Source organism: Calonectris borealis, chromosome 3 (assembly GCF_964195595.1).
Source record: "Calonectris borealis chromosome 3, bCalBor7.hap1.2, whole genome shotgun sequence".
In the NCBI taxonomy this organism is placed as follows: Eukaryota; Metazoa; Chordata; class Aves; order Procellariiformes; family Procellariidae; genus Calonectris; species Calonectris borealis.
In genome coordinates this window covers 51,963,522-51,981,756 of record NC_134314.1, presented here as the reverse complement: position 1 = coordinate 51,981,756, position 18,235 = coordinate 51,963,522, and the positions used below count along the sequence as shown (strand labels likewise).

The 18,235-nt window shown below is 42.8% G+C and overlaps 2 protein-coding genes across 10 annotated transcripts in view; one reads left to right on the top strand and one right to left on the bottom strand.

Annotated features, from left to right (window-relative positions):
- SESN1 (sestrin 1) overlaps positions 1–4,932 on the top strand; it is an 86,284-nt gene extending 81,352 nt beyond the window's left edge. For 5 of the 9 annotated variants that reach the window (XM_075145633.1, XM_075145640.1, XM_075145639.1 and 2 more), the window contains 6 exons: positions 255–402; positions 1,244–1,356; positions 1,602–1,792; positions 2,011–2,155; positions 3,327–3,380; positions 3,800–4,932. In XM_075145633.1, coding sequence (XP_075001734.1) covers positions 255–402; positions 1,244–1,356; positions 1,602–1,792; positions 2,011–2,155; positions 3,327–3,380; positions 3,800–3,886 — 738 coding nt within the window. In that variant the 3' untranslated portion in view covers positions 3,887–4,932. Of the gene's footprint in view, positions 1–254; positions 403–1,243; positions 1,357–1,601; positions 1,793–2,010; positions 2,156–2,348; positions 2,465–2,945; positions 3,289–3,326; positions 3,381–3,799 lie in introns of those variants that run through there. The other 4 variants (XM_075145634.1, XM_075145637.1, XR_012672974.1 and 1 more) reach the window with 3 other exon arrangements.
- A 4,124-nt stretch (positions 4,933–9,056) lies between these two features.
- Positions 9,057–18,235, bottom strand: part of ARMC2 (armadillo repeat containing 2) — a 67,530-nt gene continuing 58,351 nt past the window's right edge. The window contains exons 16-19 of the mRNA XM_075145632.1: positions 17,923–18,036; positions 16,353–16,485; positions 13,904–14,061; positions 9,057–9,437 (exon numbers count right to left, since the gene is read on the bottom strand). Of these exons, the coding sequence (XP_075001733.1) occupies positions 9,280–9,437; positions 13,904–14,061; positions 16,353–16,485; positions 17,923–18,036 (563 nt within the window). The 3' untranslated portion in view covers positions 9,057–9,279. The remainder of the gene's footprint in view (positions 9,438–13,903; positions 14,062–16,352; positions 16,486–17,922; positions 18,037–18,235) is intronic.

Here is an 18,235-nt window from a genome sequence, read left to right as displayed (position 1 = left end):
CACTTGTTCCAAAAAGTTGTGATTCTTAAAATGTGCTAAAAATACCAGGGATCTAGTTGAGAAAAGAGGATGACTAAATGTGAACTGCTGGGTCAGTACAGATTTCTTTCAAGAACTGTTTTCCTCCAAAAATCAGTATTTCAAGATGTAAATGAAGGACATAGCTTGCGTTTAAATTTTCTGGCTTGATGATTTCTGCCATCATTGTCAGTTCTTGTTACATGGAAATGAAATGTTTTTCTCTCCTTTTCAAGTCTACAGAGTCTGTCTGTGAAGTTAAAGCTCTTATGGAGAAAATGAAGCAGCTACAGGAGTGTAGAGATGAAGAGGAAGCCAGCCAAGAAGAGATGGCTACACGTTTTGAAAGAGAGAAGAGAGAAAGCATGTTCGTGTGTTCTTCAGGTAGAACAGATGTACTGTGTATATATATTTATTTAGACTTTTCCAAATCACTTGAAGAAATACTTAACACTTTTTTCCTTTTGCGGTAGTATTAGATGTCTCAAAAACATTACCATTTCTTTGAAGGGATCAAGATTCGGGGTGCCTTGTTTGCTTCCAGGAACACTTAAAAGAAAAGTAGTGCCAAGATTTGTGGCTTCTCTCAAACGCACCATAACAGTCACTGACCAATATTACGCTTAACAGAAATTTCCAACAGAAATGGAATCTCTCTCTTGATTTAAAGTTTCACAAGAGATTTAAGCATCTCACAGGACATTGTAAAAAGAAGTCCTTAACACACTTAGCTATATTTAAGTGTATGAAACATTAGTTTTCAGATGACTGTGGATAATAATTAATGTTACAAGCTTAGGGTTGTTGTGGGCTCTTCAACAGAGTTTCCTCTAAAACAAACTTGGCATGGAAGTCTTAGAGGTCTCTTTTTTAATAAGCTCTCCATTCCAAAGCAGATTTTCCCTTGACATTTTTACAGACTCCTTGGGTTAGGAGCAAAACGTCCCCTAGACTTAGGAGAGAGAGTGAAGACTGGTACATAAAAGAAGGGAGAAAAAAGTGTTTGTCTGTAAGAAAGAATCTGAGTGGTTTTCATGGAGTTGCCTCTAAAAACCATAGTTGCAGTCACACTGAGCTGTACCAAAGAATTTTAATATGGGTAGTCCAGTGAAACTGTGTGTTTATTTAAAAAGCACAGGACTCCCATTCTTCTGTAAGAGTTCCACTAGCACACTTCCAGTTTGTTCTTACTGAAATTGTGTGAAATTCTGTTTGAAATTCACAGAAGATGAAGAATCGGCACCAACAAGAGATGTGTCTCGTCACTTTGAGGATACCAGCTATGGTTACAAAGACTTCTCCAGACATGGAATGCACGTGCCCACCTTTCGTGTTCAGGTAACAAGGATGGGGGCTGCTATCGGGAGGCTTAGAGCGCAATCTGTTTGTTGTGCCAAATACCAAACCCGGAAATTGCTGTGCTGTAACTTACTGCCCCGTGGACGAGAAGGCTTAAAGCAAGCAAATGAACAACCCCCACCTCCCCACTGGATTATCTGCCCTGAGATAAATTGCATTAAAGCACTAGGCCTTCACAAGTTCATTTCTGAAATGCTCCGTTCTGCATTTTCACTTCTTCTAAGGATTATTCCTGGGAAGACCATGGCTATTCCTTGGTTAATCGTCTTTACCCAGATGTGGGACAACTACTTGATGAGAAGTTTCATATTGCTTATAATCTGACTTACAACACAATGGCCATGCACAAAGATGTGGATACCTCAATGCTAAGACGAGCTATTTGGAACTATATCCATTGTATGTTTGGAATAAGGTCAGTTTTACTGCTTTTGTTATATATGCATCAGACTTGTTAGCATTGGCTAACAACGCAAACACGGACGTATTTTTAAACGTGTTTTTATTTATGGGGAAGGGCCAGTAGTGGTACAAATCACACAATAATTTATTTTGCCATAGGAACTCGCAAACAATACAAGTGAAATAACTGGTTCTTGAAAATGAAAGTGTTTTTCTTTCAATTCTGAACAGATACGATGATTATGACTATGGTGAAATTAATCAGTTGTTGGACCGCAGCTTTAAAGTTTATATCAAGACTGTGGTTTGCACTCCTGAAAAGACCACAAAAAGAATGTATGATAGCTTCTGGAGGCAGTTTGAACACTCTGAGAAGGTACAGTTCGCATGCGTGCTTGAGGGACACGGGCAGTAGATCCGTTTGCCACGCTAACAGCCACAGCTACCCAGCTAGCATTTAAGCTTTGGCTGACGTTACCGGGACTCTGCTCGCGTTGAGTAAGTTCGTTAGGAGGTGTAGTACTTCCCAGGCCGAAATAATTTTTCTTTTCCTACTGCATGTTTGCTAGCTAACAGCTGACATGGGCTGCGCGAGCTCTGAACCGTCTGGGGAGGTTAGACGTGTAAATGGTACAGCTCCACGTTGACCGCAGCGCTCTCCTCCGCTGTCGGCTGGTACTGCCTCTGTCCCTCGGCCTCAGACCCAGAGCAGCTTGCTTGCTGGCCCAAGGTCTTTGCAGTCCTACGGTCATTTTTAGTGCCAGTGGCCCCAAAGCAGTTACTTTGTGTTAAAGCCTGAAGTCCTGCTGCTGCGTTATAGTCTGAATTGCACCTCCCAGTAATATTTCTTGCTGTTAACTCCATCAAGTCCTCCAGTTTTTCTTTGGAAAAGTATTTCTAGGCCTCACTTAAAATGAATGCTGATACAGTGCTGAAACATAAATGTGCCGTAACCAGTGTTCATATCATCAGAGGCTCTATTTCTTGCTAAACTCCTTGTGAAAATAGTTTAGAGATACCCAGTTGTAATAGGGGTACTGTAACTACAATGATTTAAGGTTGTTCAAGCAAAATACTACATATGTTTGTTTTGATTAGACTGATAGAGACGAGCTTTTCAAGCACACAAATCCTTCTTTAAAGCCCAAAACTTTGCATCTCCATAGCCATCAAAATCCAAGGATCGTACATGTATGTGTCACTGAGTGCAATCACCATCCATCCTCATGGAAATCACGCGAATGAAACCATACGCAGCCGTTACATGCCAAAGCAAGCTCGCAGCCAGCCTGCTGTCAGTGAGAGAATACTTTTCACCCCCTCCCCCGCACGGTTGCTGATCTCATCCTCAAAGAAATACAGTAAAGACATTGAGGAGATGAGCTGGGGAACTCCAATCCTTACCTCCGGTAGCTACTGAACAGCTCTGTCTCAATAAAGATGATAGTTTGATGGCATGTTACAATTTTTCTTGTGCTTCACCTCAGCTAACCACTCCACGTCGTTCAGGTGATAATTACCTGTGTGTTTCTCTCTCGGTCCCACAGGGGCAAACGACCTTATCACCTCCTCCTTTGCTAACAACCCCCTCTGCGCTGCAGGTACCAACAACCCTTTTGCCTTTCATTGATTAACTTAATTAAGCTAAATTTGAACAATTATTTTCAAGCTGCGCATAGTCTGCTGCTGAAGAAGGGCTTGTGTGCTTGAAAGCTTGTCTGTTTCTTCCAGCTAAACCAGCTGGTCTGCTGCAGGGCGACTACCCCTTCCTGGCCCTGCTGAAGTGTCCCTGTGACCATGGCGGCACTGTGCCGCAATTCCACGTGCAGCGCTTGCTCGCTCTTTCCTCCCTCGGCAAGCTTTACAGATAGAACTCGTTATCTGGGTAGCTGAAACGCAAAGTGCTCCCCACTGCTATTGCAAACTCTAACACGAAAGCCACAGCCCCACGGACTTCCTTTCACTGGAGTACGTTATTGTGAGCACGCCGTTGAAGCGTAACTTCTTTTCTTTCCCGAAGGTCCATGTAAATTTGCTTCTGGTAGAAGCTCGGATGCAAGCCGAACTACTTTATGCTCTGAGAGCTATTACTCGCTATATGACCTGATGTCTCCGGCCGCCTGTCGACGTTGGAATGTTCTGCAGCTGCAGTATGGCAGAGGAAGATTCGAAGCCTCAGGACCAACGGTAGCTATAAGTTAAGATGCCCATTGTGCCATAACTCCTTTAGTTTCAGCTATTTCCATGTTTGGAATATCACTGCTGCCACTCGGCAGTGAACGCTTGGCAGTTGACAGGGTTGTGCAGAAGTGCTGCCTGCTCACGGTATTTTGGCTTTAGACAGCACGGGACACTCTATGAACTTGTGGCAATATAGCAAATGATAGATATATAGATTTTGTGTTAAGGCAAATACTACGGGAGTTGGAGCGTGAAAAGAAGTGGGACTTGATGACATTTGCTTTCCCTATGAGAATAATTTTAGAAAATCTTGATGCTGCTATTTGTGCTGGTGGAGTGAACAGACACAGGCTGTTCCAGTTAAGCTAAAAGTGAAAGTGAGCACTGCTATTGTCTGAGCCTTTATTGTGTGTGGTTTCAAAAAAGCCTTGTTATTTAGATTTCTTTTTTAATCAGAACTAAACCTCTTCTGTCCACACTGATAATTTGAAAGATAGCAGTCAATTTTCTCAAATAGTTTAGCCTTAAAATGCTACAGGACATTTGTTCAGCATTATTGGTGGGCTCCAAGTGCAATGGTCTTCCTATGGAAAGAGGAGGACTCGAGTCCTCAGAGCTTTTTAGAGATCTAACTACGTGAAGCGGCGAGTAGCTTCTTGTCCTGTTTTTCAAGGATGAACCGATACCCGTTCAGGAGCTAGGACAAGGTGTGGGAATGTTGTTCTAGACTGCCAAACAGTCCTACTGTGTTACATGCCCAACGCTGGTCTTACTGATTTTTGCAGTTGCTTAAATAACTAGGCTAAAAACCATCTATTTTTAGTAAATCAAAACATGATTAAAATGCTGATGTTTAATATACAGTGGTTTTGGAGAACACATGAATACTTTTTGTATGAGTGTGAATTGCTTTTTAAATTTGTCAGTATTATTGGTATTTTTTAAATAAAGGTAACAACTTTTTCTCTTGGCGTTTTTGTGTGGTTTAACTTTACGCTTCTGTTCTTACTGGTTTCCTTACTGGTTCAAAGACCATTTTAAAATGTTTGAAACGGTAATTGAGCAAACATACTTACAATGACAAACCATGACTTTTTCAACTGAGTCTAAAATGATGGGAGAAAACATTTAAAACCTCCCATAGTCCTCCATCCCCTCTTCAGGTATACTCTGTTGTAGAGGGTTTTCTCTTTCCTCACAGGTAATGGCTGTGATATGATTGGAGACTCCCACTGAGTGTTTATATAATCACTTATTTTGAATAACTAGGTCTAAATGTTATTTTGAGAGTTAAACTGATTTTAAAATCCTTCAGCAGTGAACTTAGTTCCATATTAGGCTGCTAATTTTCATAGGCTAGTGCCAAAAGGATATCTGGGGCGTCAGAAGGATGGTCAGGTCTGTGCAGTCAGACTGAGGCACCGGCAGGGGAGGGGAATTTGCTACCAGGGAGTGACAAACTCTTTTGGACACACTCCTACTGCTGGCTGTAACTGGGGTTATAGTACAATATCAAGCGAAACTCCTACCCGCTTACAGGAAGGTAAGGAGCCTTATTTGTAAGGCAGGAAAGAAACTGATTTTCCCAAGCCCACAGGTAGAATTAAATTAAGATTTCTGTTGGCCTGGTTCTCAGTTAGCTCAGACTGGTTTCTCTTACTACAGAACATTCTGCAAACAGTTTTAAGCTTATAGTCCAAGAGGGTAAAATATCTAAAAAGATCTAGGGGAGAAAGATTAATAAACTGTCAAAAATTGTGACTAACAGGAAGCATCTGCTGTTTCCTCTGAACTAAAAATACGGGATTTTTAATGTTCCAAAACGAGCAAAACTTTCCTGTCTAAGCATAAAGCTAAGCTATGCCTAAGGACACAGAAAAAGTGTCTTCCCAGTCTGTACATGGAGTTTCTGCAGCACCTGATTCTCCTGCTGCTTTTTTGGGGGGCGGGTCAAAGGCAGACATGAAATTTTCCGAGAAGCCTAAACTGGCCGTTTCCATCCTACACGCTCCAGACTCAGGCAGGTACCTGCAGGTGTGTGTGCGTGTATGTGTCAGTGGATTCATATGGTCACATTTTCAAGCAGAACACTAACCACAACATGCAGACAGTCCTGATGACACACACTGCTACTTACTTACTTTGGAGAAAGGGCCTGAAAATGTTGGGGGATTTTTTAATTAAAAATGGCGAGGCATTTGTGGTTTGAAGTAGAAGAGAACATGCAAGACTCCTAAGCACAGTGGCAACCAAAGGGGTCGGTGGGGTTAGTCTTTGAAAACAAGAAAATGGTTAAGTCACCAGATGCTCCATGAAAGTGGAAAGTGGGGATGGCTGCAGAGAGCAGCAGCTGTGCAGGATGCCAGGGCATGAGGGACACGCCACAGCACTGCCTCCGTCATGGGCAGCTCTGAGCTGCGCTCCGTTGCTGCAGGCTGCAAGCCCTGACGGCTCCTGAGTAGCTCCTGCAGAGCCTCAGCCTGTGGCTGCGAAGTGCAGCAGGTCATGCGTGCGCGGCAGCAGCGTCTCACGCACCTCAGATATTGTGGGCACTAGTAGTATGGGCCGCTCACCCCAAAAGACCATGTGGGCGGGGGATCCTGTCCAAAAGGCCAGGCAACGCATGGAAGGAGATGGTGTGCGCCAGCACGAGTGAAGGGAACTAAATGGCTGGCTGCTGCGTGGGCCCTGTATTGAAAAAAAACACACTGGATTTTCTTCAGAGTCTGTGCTTAGAGGAGCGTGGCAGAGCCATCTGCCCCGCGAGCAGCAATGAACAGCCCTCCCCAGCAGCCTCTGCCTTTCCATCTTCTTCGTAGGTTCAGTTCCAAACTTTGTGCATGCGTGTGCACACACCCCCCACCCCGCCCCAGCTGAGAAGAGCAGCATGACAGAGGCCAAGTACGTGGTCGCTAAACAGGAATGGGCTCCTGAAGTCAGAAGAGAGCTGCTGCATTGAGGTGTGTGGCAAAGACACCCAAATGGTAGAAGAAGCCATAAGAATACATCACAAATTCAGCATTTTGGGGTTTGTTCCCGTTACCCACAAGTTTTGTTCAGAGAAAGACATGGGCCTGTGCAGCTCCACGGGAGCCACTGCTCCGAGGCCTCTGCTGCCCACTCTGCTCTACCCCGCAGCTCCTAATGCGCCTCTTCCTGAGGCAGTCACAGGCCAAACTCTGAACATGAGGGCAGACCTCACGCACAGCAGCTGCCCCAGCTTTGTGCGCCACTACGGGATCCCCAAATTTGCCCTGTGCTACCGGAGACACACTACACAGCGCTCCAGGCCCTTGTTTACAGTTCGATGGGTAATGACTGACATAACTAGCATTTTCTTCGAACAAATCCTAATTGCCTACACATCCACCTTGACTTGAGTGAAACGCCAGTTTCAGGCTGCCTTCTGACAGATACTCAGCACTTAGTTCTGATCAGACAGGACTTGGACACCAGGCCTTTTCCACTGCACCCCCGCCCCGCGTAACACAGCCTGGTGTTTGCCTGCCTTTTCCCTTGATGCAAATGTCAAGAACAAATGCCTCCAGCTCCCTCCCCACAGGGGAGTGCTTACCCTTTCTTTAATACCCCCAAAAAGCAAATCCATTCTTTTTTCCAAGAAACAAATGGGGCATTGAAACATACATCTTCCCCCTCAACTTCAGCTAAAATTAAAATGGCAAAAGAAGGGATGATGATTAGATCTTTTTGAGCTCAGCAGAGCTGTTGTTGGAGCCGAACTATACTGAGCTGCTGAGTAGTTCTCTCCTGCAGATTGCGGCGATGGAGGCTGCCACATGCGCTCCCTAAGCGATTCACTGCAGGGCTGAGCCTTGCTGGTCACAAGAAACACCTGAGCTGCTGGGACAAAAGGAATGCTGCAAATTTCATTACCTTCATTGAAGTTTCCTCCTCACCACTCCCAAAACCTGCCCCCCCCCATGAGCAGTAAAGAAGTCCCCAAGAATGTAGAAACAGGGATCTACACGAGGAAAAAAGTTTCCCTGCCCTTCTACTACGGCGCTACTTCCCAGCCTCCTCGCTTCGTCTCCTCACCTGGAAGCAGAGGGCCGGGCACTGCCAAAGGTACAGCGGTGCCACGGATTGCTGCCTCAGAAAACCAAATTCCTCCAGCCTCTCTGCAGGGATTGCTAGGCTGGAGGCTGCTCTCCTGGTGCGCACAGCACAGCGCGAGGCTGCTGACCCTCAGGATCAGAGCCAGGAGCCCGGCCGCCCCTGCACAGCGCTTTATTCTTAGTAATCTGAGGTCTGAAGAGAGACAAATGGGTCAGGTCTGTAAAGCTTTCTGTGGCTAATTGGACTGTTAACGCTTGAGGCCAGTGATGCACCTGCTGAGCTAATCCATGGGGTAAATGCAGGGACTTCTATACACTGAAAGGATGAAAACTGAGCAATAAATGAGCCTGCGGCAGTCAGAAGGAATGTGAAGGATGTAGAGCCTTTTTTTGCCCCGTGGATGGAAACACGAGCCCAGGGGAGATGGTGGCCCAAGACAGTCTCAGCATTACAGGCACACAGGTGGCTCCTGGCAATGTGGGAACAACCGAAAGAACACACCAGACTAGCTAAAATCTTCTCTTACGTCAGGGATATGGGTGTTTTGCCCTAAGATGTGAAGTCCCAATTCAGAAAAGCCTCTTTCCAGCACAGCTAGACCTATATCCCACAAGCGCCAAGGCAGGAGCTGGGATAGCCTAGCCACACAGTATCAGGTAAAGAAAGGGGGATCTCCAAAGGAAAGGGGAGCACCTTTCCCCCTGACCATTAACAGCATTCAATCATCTGAAGAGTGAAGCCTATGATATAGCACAGCAGAATGCCCCAATAGCATTCGGGTTACTCTGTCGCAGAATTTCATATAAAGTGAAAGTGTGTCAAAGTCTGTCGGTAAGATGTGGGTGGCTCCTGTCATGTAACGTTCTTTTATAGTGCACAGCATTTTTGGTACCACAGAGGTCCAGGTACTCAGTAGTAATTTACCTTTTAAAAATGAAAAGTTCAGCAAATAGTTTTGTTTCATTTTCCCAGCCAAGAAACTATGCAATTAATAGACAAATCACACTGAACAGCTGCTTGATCAGCTCAAATATACTGTAAAAAGTAATTACACGTGCAAAAATTTCATACAAGCTTCTCAAAAGATAGTATCCAGTATATAAATGCCAGGCTTTACTGACTTTTTAAAAATTGACTTCCCATGCTGTCCAACATGCTTACCAATGGCAATGTACAGGTATATTAGAAATACAAAGCTGTACAATCTACACCACAAAAAAAAAAAAAAAAAAAAAAGACTGATTAAAAGGGAGTAATGGTCACCGTTGGAAGAAAGGAGAGATGGGTTTGAATTCTGTCAAGCAGTTTTTCTGCCACAGGTTTAAACTCTCTTTCCCAATATAGTTTGTGGTTGTCCCTTAAATCTCTGTCGAGGCTGTAATCCAACGCTAGCTCTTCATCTGTAATCAAGGAAAATATCATCATCAATTCTGAATAAAAATATACCAAACCCTCTGTTTTTTGACTACAGCACATTCAACTTAAACGTTGTGTATGTTTGTGGCTTAAAAACAACTCCATGTTTAACTAAGCATCACTGTCCGAGGGACTTAGCTTTAATTGAAAATAAAGAATGTTAAGGTCAGTAGAACAGCAAAAAGGGTATGCAGGCTCTATTATTCTTACACCTCACAGGTGTAGTTAAACTGTGTCTCTGAGATCAAGCGTTTACTGTGACTGTCAGCCTGGAAACTACTCAGGTTTTAACATTTCTCACAGCACAGGTTTGCTAATGTAAGTAATCATATTCATCTAACTATAACTGTTTTTCCTGTCACAAATTGCTTTGCTAATCTGGTTCATGAAGACTCTTTCAAACTGTATCTACTATCATACTTAAAGAACACGAACCACACTGGTTACTATATTACAAATGCCCTCCCTTCCTCACAACCTTCATAAATAATAGGACACTCTTAATAGAGACAAGTAATGTTCGAAATGAAAGGAAGTCATCACTTGTTATTCCCCCTCCATTTTGCCTGGCATTGGATATGGCAAAGAAACAAACTCTTACAGAAAAAAGAAATCAGTCTGCAACCAGAGGCATGCTCCTGAATCGGGAATCTACAAACACAACTGATAACGCTGAACAAATGTTTTCATGCAGTTTAACAGAAGGATATTTGACAGCCTTTAAGGCCATAAGCAGACCTAAAATGAAGATACGATCCTGCACCCCATGGGCAGCGTGACTTATCTTTGCCCTAGACTACAAGAGAGCACCAGATTCACACTCTGTTAAATACGTAACTCTGTAAGGGAGCTTACTGCACATTCACAGCAGGTAAAGGGCAACTTGGAGCTGAAGAGAAACTTCAGTTACCCACATTTTGAGTCAAACTTTGTGTAGAAAAGGGATGCTCAAACAGCAGCTATTCCCATTTAAAAGAATGCCAAGATGCCTATGCAGAGCATGTGGCCTGAGCCGCAACAGCTATAAAGGAAGAGATGACATTACTCTTGCATGGAGATGGGCTCCATTTCATAGAAAGTTACCAGTAGCTGCCAACAACACTTGACTTCTATGTCTCTACAGTGTTTCTAAATTACCAAAATTAAAGAGATGCTGATCGTGAGGTAGATTCTGAAAGGGGTTCTGCATAAAGAGATGACTTTCAGAGGCTTTCTGTAATAAAGAGGAAAAAAAACATTCTTTCATGAAGGAAGACATGTCCTGTCTCTGCAGGAAAAAACCCCGTAATCAGAGATAAAATCCAGCCTCAGACATTAGATCTGTATTTGATGGTATCATAGGATAATTTAGGTTGGACAGGACCTCTGGAACAGAGCCACTGTAGATCAGGTTGCTCTGGTCCATGTACTGTTGAGTACTGAACATCTCTGAGGATGGAGATTCCACAGCCTTTCTGGACAGCCTGTTCCAGTGCTTGACCCTGCCACGGTGGGAACTTCTTTTCCTAATACTTAATTGGAATTTTTCTTATTGCAACTTGTGCCCATTAGCTCTTGTCCTATCCATGGCACAGTAGCCTAACATATGAAAAATGAATCTCAGCAGCAGGGAAGTGAGAGACCCTGAAGAGGAAGATAAGGGATTATGGGTTTTGTTCTCAGGCAGAATTGCTTTGCCTACTCCTGAAATCATTTTCCTACCCAAATTAACTATCTTCTAACAGAGAGCAAGAGACACTTCTCCCTTTTAGTAGACAGCTGTGGCCCCTAGAAGTTGATTGAATGTTTATGGAATCACTGAGGTCGGGAATTCCAGCCTACAAGAACAAGGGTCAGAACCAGTTCAAAAGCTGAAGTGTTGAACCAAAACAGTAAATCTCCCAAAGCAGAATGTGAGTAACACTGGGGATCAGTGAGGATCAGCGTCCCACGTGCAAGCTGGGCACCCTCAGATAATTTAATTTTCCCACGACCCTTCTCAAAACTAGCAAAATTGGGTACTGGCCAAACAGCATATGAACTGGCTGCAAGCCCAGGAAGAAGACAAGCACGCTGGGTCTGCATGCTATAGGGGAAGCTGAAAACTAGACGACAGACTCTAGTCTGCAAGGGCTACCCATTCCTGTAACTCAAACAAGACAGGGGCCAGGAGCCCTTGAAGCTAGTATCATGCCACGTAAGAGTTCACATGTACTGAGATTTCAAAATAACCTCCTCAAATTCATAGTGGAGGTAAAGGTGAGCAAAGAAAGGTCTGGAAAAAGAAAGAGAGAAAGGAGATTTCACTGAAGGACCAAACAGAAGAATGTTCTCAGGACAGAGGCTCATCTCCACTGCTACTCCTGAGGGACCGGGGCAAGGCAAAGCTGCTGCCAGGGGCCTGGAAACACCAGCCTCCAGGAGCTCTGAGCCAATAAAGTGACATGAGACTCAAGAGCAGCTGAAAGAAGGCAAATGACAGTGCCATGGGAAAGCAGGCCCACTGCGTCTCAGGCTGCTGGGATCAGGCAGGGAAAAAGAGAAAGAAACGGTGCCTTTTGTCCAGCCTTTCTCTGGCCCAACATCTTTTCAGGCTATTTCCACTCCCTTTTGGCTCCCTCATATCTTCTGTCATCTTGTGCCAGGTAGGGGAAAGAAAAATAAAGGGGAGGAGGCCAAGCACAGCAGGTGAAGTGACGTGTCTGCTGTGCCATGCTCCACTTTTTCTGCTTCCTGAGGGCGTGCTGATGCTTAAGTACAGTCCACTGACTGTCAGCAGTTGCCTCCTGCTTCCTGAATGATAGAATCGGAGCAATGACTGTTCAAGGCTGTTACTGGATACAATGGGAGGAGGAAGATGTAGGGCAATATTAACCAGCTGCTATTACTAAAATTTGTTGGCTCTTAACACACGGAGAAACCAGATCCAGTGAATAGGATGTGCTTTTTCTACAGCTACTCTTCTGACTACAGCGTGAAGAAAGACTAGGCTTCTGATTTAATTCTGACCTATTTTTAATTAATTGTCATTACAGTTGCATTACAATTGCAATTGTAACTGCAATTGCAATTGTACATGAAATTCCAGTTCACGAAAGCTGTACTAGTTCATGAGAGTTCCAATTACTACCCAGTCTGGACTCTGCAGTCAAATTAATTGCTGGAATAAGCAATGTTAAATGCAGAGGAAAAAATAAGTAAGAATTTTCCAAAACAAAGATATATATATTCATTGCTGCATGCCAGAAAATTCAAGCATGATTGTGGCTGTAAAGTTTGCAGTTCTGTTGCAGAATGTTAAAAAGTGCACTAATGATCTTGAAACACTGAGTATTTTCAGATAAATAGATGGAATTACTGCCCACATTAAGATATGCTCTATCATAGCAAGGAATGTAATGCAAGGAATGATTACAACAATGAATAACAGTAATTCTGCTGTAACTGGAAAAAAATCCTCACAAATCTACCCACTGTTCTGATTGTCTAAAAACAAAAGAGACCACGAGGATCTCACTTTCTATCTGGGTCTGACTAACATGCAGCCTTCTCTACAGCAAGCATGTATCTTTAGTAAATTTCCAATTAAAACCAAATCAAAATTAGTTAAGGTTTGCTTCAATTTAATTTACGTTTTAAAGATGTTTTTAAAAAGATAATTGCAAATGACCTACCCAAAATAAAATCATAACCAAAGCAGTGGTCATAAAATAAAGGAGGATAATTAAATATAGTGACTATAGGACTATTACACAGCAATTAAACTCTGTAAAATTTGAAGCAAGCATAAATGTGCAGATGAAAAGATCCAACTGGGTAAGCGAATCAGGGTTTTAACATTCACTTGTCGACACCTTCCAGCCTGTCTTTTGGAGGAGCACACTCTCCCTAGCTTTAGGGAGCAGACGAGAAATTGTCAGGATGTTGTCCTTGCCCACAAGGAGATCGTGGTGAGAAAAGAAGGGCAGCCAAGGGACTCTTGTCACAAGCAGCAAGCTCAGCCTGTTGCACCAGAGAGCCCTCCGACTAAGTGGAGAAGCCATATTCCCCAGACTGCCCGGTGTGTGCTGTGCAGTAGCCAGGGGCATCACAGCTGAGCCCCCGCTTCTGTCAATACCTGCAATGACCTTTGATGCCAGAAGGGCCCACATCCAGTGAAAAGGATGTCTTGCGCTGAAGGTCTACGGGATAGTTGGCTTGAGCAGACAAAAAGGCAGCTGGTGAAAAGCATTAGTGGCATGCTAACTAGACAAACTAGAGTGGGGAGTGACAGCGGCCAATTCTACCTTGGCAATCTGTAAGATCTGAGGGAATGTGCTGAATGGCAATAGGCCCCTATGTTGCTGGATAGTCTATACCGGGCAACCACTTAAAGCTGCATGACAGACTTCCCACCCAAACTAATACTGCTTTGATTTTGCTCCTTCTGTTTCTCTTATTAAGGAAAAGAGACCAAGATTATGAATCTCACCTAAGAGTGATGTGAGCAGCACCAGTAATGTGTCGGTATCTTCTCCAAAGCATGAGGCCGCACTTGTGATGTTTTCACTGTAGTTCCACAAGGTTTTGCATATCAAACAAGCCAGCTGCCAGTCAGCTGGCCCAAAGTCTTGTAAACAGTCAACTAACCTGTCAGTATCAAACAAAAACAGTGTTTTGCTCCATGTGGTTTTCTCCTGAGCCCTTCAAAATCTAGGCAGTCTAGAAATGTATGCAGACTCCAAGAAAGTTGCAGGAAAATTCTACACTAATAAACTTAAGATGCTACTTTCTTCCTCAGTAACTTCCCCCTTTTCGTTTAGTCTAGTTCCTTAAGGATGGGAACACACCTTTTGTCTACACATATGTGCGTATGCCTGCCTGCATCTGTCCATCCCCTATAACTTTTTAACCCAACTGACCAGTTTCAATCACATACGTCACAAATGCAACGATCTCAAAGACACTAAAATTCCAATGAATGTCATGACAATCTGTGACTGTCCCAAATCTGTGGCTACCACTAGAGCAGAGATTGCAATGCGAGACAAACCTTATCAGGCAAAATTCATCTGGAAAAGATGGTATGAATGCAGAAAAAGCTTCAGTCAGAACGTCCAGCTTATTACACATCAGAGGATCTGACCAGAAGACAAATCCAAAGGAATTTGCTACTTCCATGACTCACAGAATTACCTCTTACATTCAGTGAAGTCTGACTATTTTGCAGATCTCGCCCCTTCTTGTATTTCCTCAGCCTGCACTCCCAATGGACTCCTCTCAGAAATGCCAGTTTTATTAAGGACCATTAGATTCTTGACCTTTCTTCTAATCTCACTTCCTGCAGATACCAAATGCAGGCTAGATGAAAAGCAGGACTCTGAAATTAAGCTGTAACTTTTCTGCCTGCACCGGCTTACACACCGTAGCTATCCAGAACTGCGAACAGCACTGTTCACAAGTCCTGGGGCAGCAGAAGTAAACATTGTTTTCCACCTGCTGTCTCTAGTGACCTCTCTAACAGTAATCCTTCACTGCTGTTCTCTTCCCCAACTCTATGATCCCCTCTTTCCCTCACTTCCTTACTTCACTGTGAGATTTATAATCCGGTGATTAGTAAAGGGAACATGGGATAACTGTTACATTCGGGTATTGCTGAAAATAGCAGTAATTGAAAAGCAACCAAAAAGAGGTTTGTTTTTTCTCTCCTCTCTGAAGGCAGTCATTGTGGAAGACCAGGAGGCATATAATGAAAAGCCAAAAGAACTTGCCCTAGTTTTTTGAAGTTTAACTCTCTGATGACACTAATTCCATGTTTTATTAGGGCCACTAAATATTGGTACAATAACCTCATTTCCAAAAATCCACAGAGCTGGTTTGGCAGTCAGGATGACCTCCTTAATAATCACTTCCAAATTCTCTAGATTTATTCCATACTGTTAATGTTTTTCCTTCATTCTTCACAAGTTTTCAGACAGAGTATAGAAAATTCTATATTCTGTATGATTCTGTATTCTACAGAATAGTCTATATTCTATATAATAGAAATTCTATATAATAGAAATCTCTCACATTTATTATTCAATTTGCCTATAAGATTTTTATTCTTCTTTTTTAGCTTTATATTTTGTACATTAACTAGAATATGGGAAGGAAGGATAAGCAGACTACACACTGTTTACATTGTATAAAAAAGTAATTATATGATGTATGAACAGGAAAGCATTTCAAAGTTAGGCATATTGTTTCATAAATGTGGGTTGTATCAACTGCTTTACAAGCATAGGAACATGATCTTTCACGTTGCTCCAATTAAGCTGGATCCGCTATTATCTGAACATCAAAGCCACAAGTGTTGCATCCACAGTGGTTTTTCAAGATATAACACCACTTACAGTATAAGTGCCTTAAACTTGAACTCTCGGAGAGAGAAGTCTCAGGAGCTATTTATTCTCTGCCGAGCACAGCTACATCAGATAGTTCGCCCTGCAATACTAATAGTTAAAAAAACTGCAAGAGACCATGCGGGGAATCATAGTTCTTGAAGCAATCTTCACACTTACAACAGATACACATTAATGGTGCCTATTGACTGTAGCCCACATAGGATCCAGTTAAGTCAAGCATAAGCAGCTATTGCAAAGCCATGCCTTAGTTGCTTTGTTGTATGGTACTCTCCTCTGCTGTATGTATCAGGAGGATCTTTGGGAAATTATTCAACGGTTCTTGGCTCTACCATAGGCTAAACCACTGTAATGCTTTTGCAAAAAACATATGAAAGAATAGAAAAGGCTTTTTCTTTAAGAACGTTAGATGCTGAATATCTGTTAAGTATGTATCCTTACCACAAATTATTGGCTCCAATAAAAAAGAATCTGATTGAAACTCTTTGGCCAAACCCCTGGCACTTGCCTTTTTCGTAAGCATAATCAGGAACTTACTTTCCAATTCCTCCTTCTTCCATCAGAAGAGCTCGTTTGTTCTTATCTACTGTGAGATTGAGTAGAACTCCACAGGCAGAAAAACAGACATCTTGGTTCTTGGCATCAAGTAAAGCAATCATGAACTTGTATACTGGATTGTAAAGGAAACAGTATTACTGGGAAGATGAACTTACCATATAAGTGGCATTACAACATACTTATTAAACATTTATACTTAGAAAACAGTCAAATGCAGGATACCCTACCCAAAAATTTAACATTGTAGCGTGTTTCTGTGACATTTGTAGAATGGGCATATGAGCCAGACTAACAGTCATTATTACATCACGCTGAATACCAGCTTTCTTCAAAGCAACACATACAAAATTCTAGTTATAAAAATACACCAAAGTAATGTGAAAATCCAGTCAGAAAAGGTTAAGTTCACCGAACTGAACTACAGCTTGTTTCTTAGAAGTATCACCCTCCTTTCAATTGCACAGTCAGCAGAAACTGTTAGGATTTGGCATTTGGCATGAGAGAGGGAATTTTTTACCCCCATGAGTGGCAGGGTTGCTCTAGACTGCACCAAGTCCAGCTGGGACTGCTGCAGCCTGGGGCTCCTGCGGGAGACAGGCAAGAAGCAGACACTGGACGTGCAGCGCCTGGCAGCACTTGGTGACGCTGAAGTCGGTAGACAGTGGAAAGCCACCGCAGCGAGGGAGTCAGTCTTGCCTAATGGAAGGCAGCTTCTCAGCTCTTCCTGAGCTCGGCGCACCGACACCACAGTCTCCCCAAGGTGGAAAATTCAGGTCTTTGAGACAGCTCATCAGCAACCAGCTACTAAGTGTCAGTTCTCCCTTTGCAGATACCTGCTCCTCCAAAAGTGGCGATATGTCCACCCTTGAAAGAAGGGGTTGTATATTGTGGCATATCACCTCACTTTGAGTACTGCCAGGTAGATACAAACAATGCACAGTGAACTGGTGTTTAATTAAACCTATGACACACCTTCTGTGGATAGCAAGGAGTTGCCGTTTTTTCCAAAGCTCCTTAGACACCCAAAGCAAAAGGACTTGAGAAGACTTGTATCCTACTTCACCCAGAGGCAAATAGGAGGCCTCTTTATTGAGGTAGTCAAACATCTTAAATGCATGTTACAAAGCGCTAACAAGCTGTTGAACATGGGAGTAAAAAACCTTGTGATTATGAACCTAAATGAGAATTAAGTTGGATTTTCATTTTATATCGTATCGTATCATATCACTACCAACCTGTAGGACTTGAGAAATTGAAGGAGTGAAGGGAAATTTCAAAATTACAATCTTTAGGAAAAACAGAGTTTTTATAGTATTTGCCTTGTGAAGGCACACCATGCCACATTTTTCCTACTGCAGTATTTCCATTTTAATGAAATTGAAATAAAATGGTGCTTATAATGACTACTATTGAATTCTAACATTTGCCTAATTTGCAAAACATCAGAGAAGATTGCTCCCTTTAACTGAGACAGCTTATTAACAGTCTCTCCTTTTTAGAACTATGGACATTTAAAAACAGGACTCCTACAAATGCAAAAGTAACTCACTCTTTTTCTGTATGATGAAGTCACAGATCTCATGATACTGGGAAAGATTGCCAAAGACTCTGACAGCCTCCACAACTCCATCCATATTGTTGCTCATTAACAGCTTTAAAAGGACTATTGGTTTGCAGAGAAATGACATGAAAACAATTATTTGTATATCACAAGCATGTGCTTGGCTTTTTATCAATAAATACCAGAATGCAAACAGCAACAGCAATAAATGTAATAAATGGGAAGAGTTATCTATCTGTCTGGTTGCAGTGAAGGGGGAAAGCTGATGGTAGAACAAGAGCTAAATTGTGTAGGGCTTCGA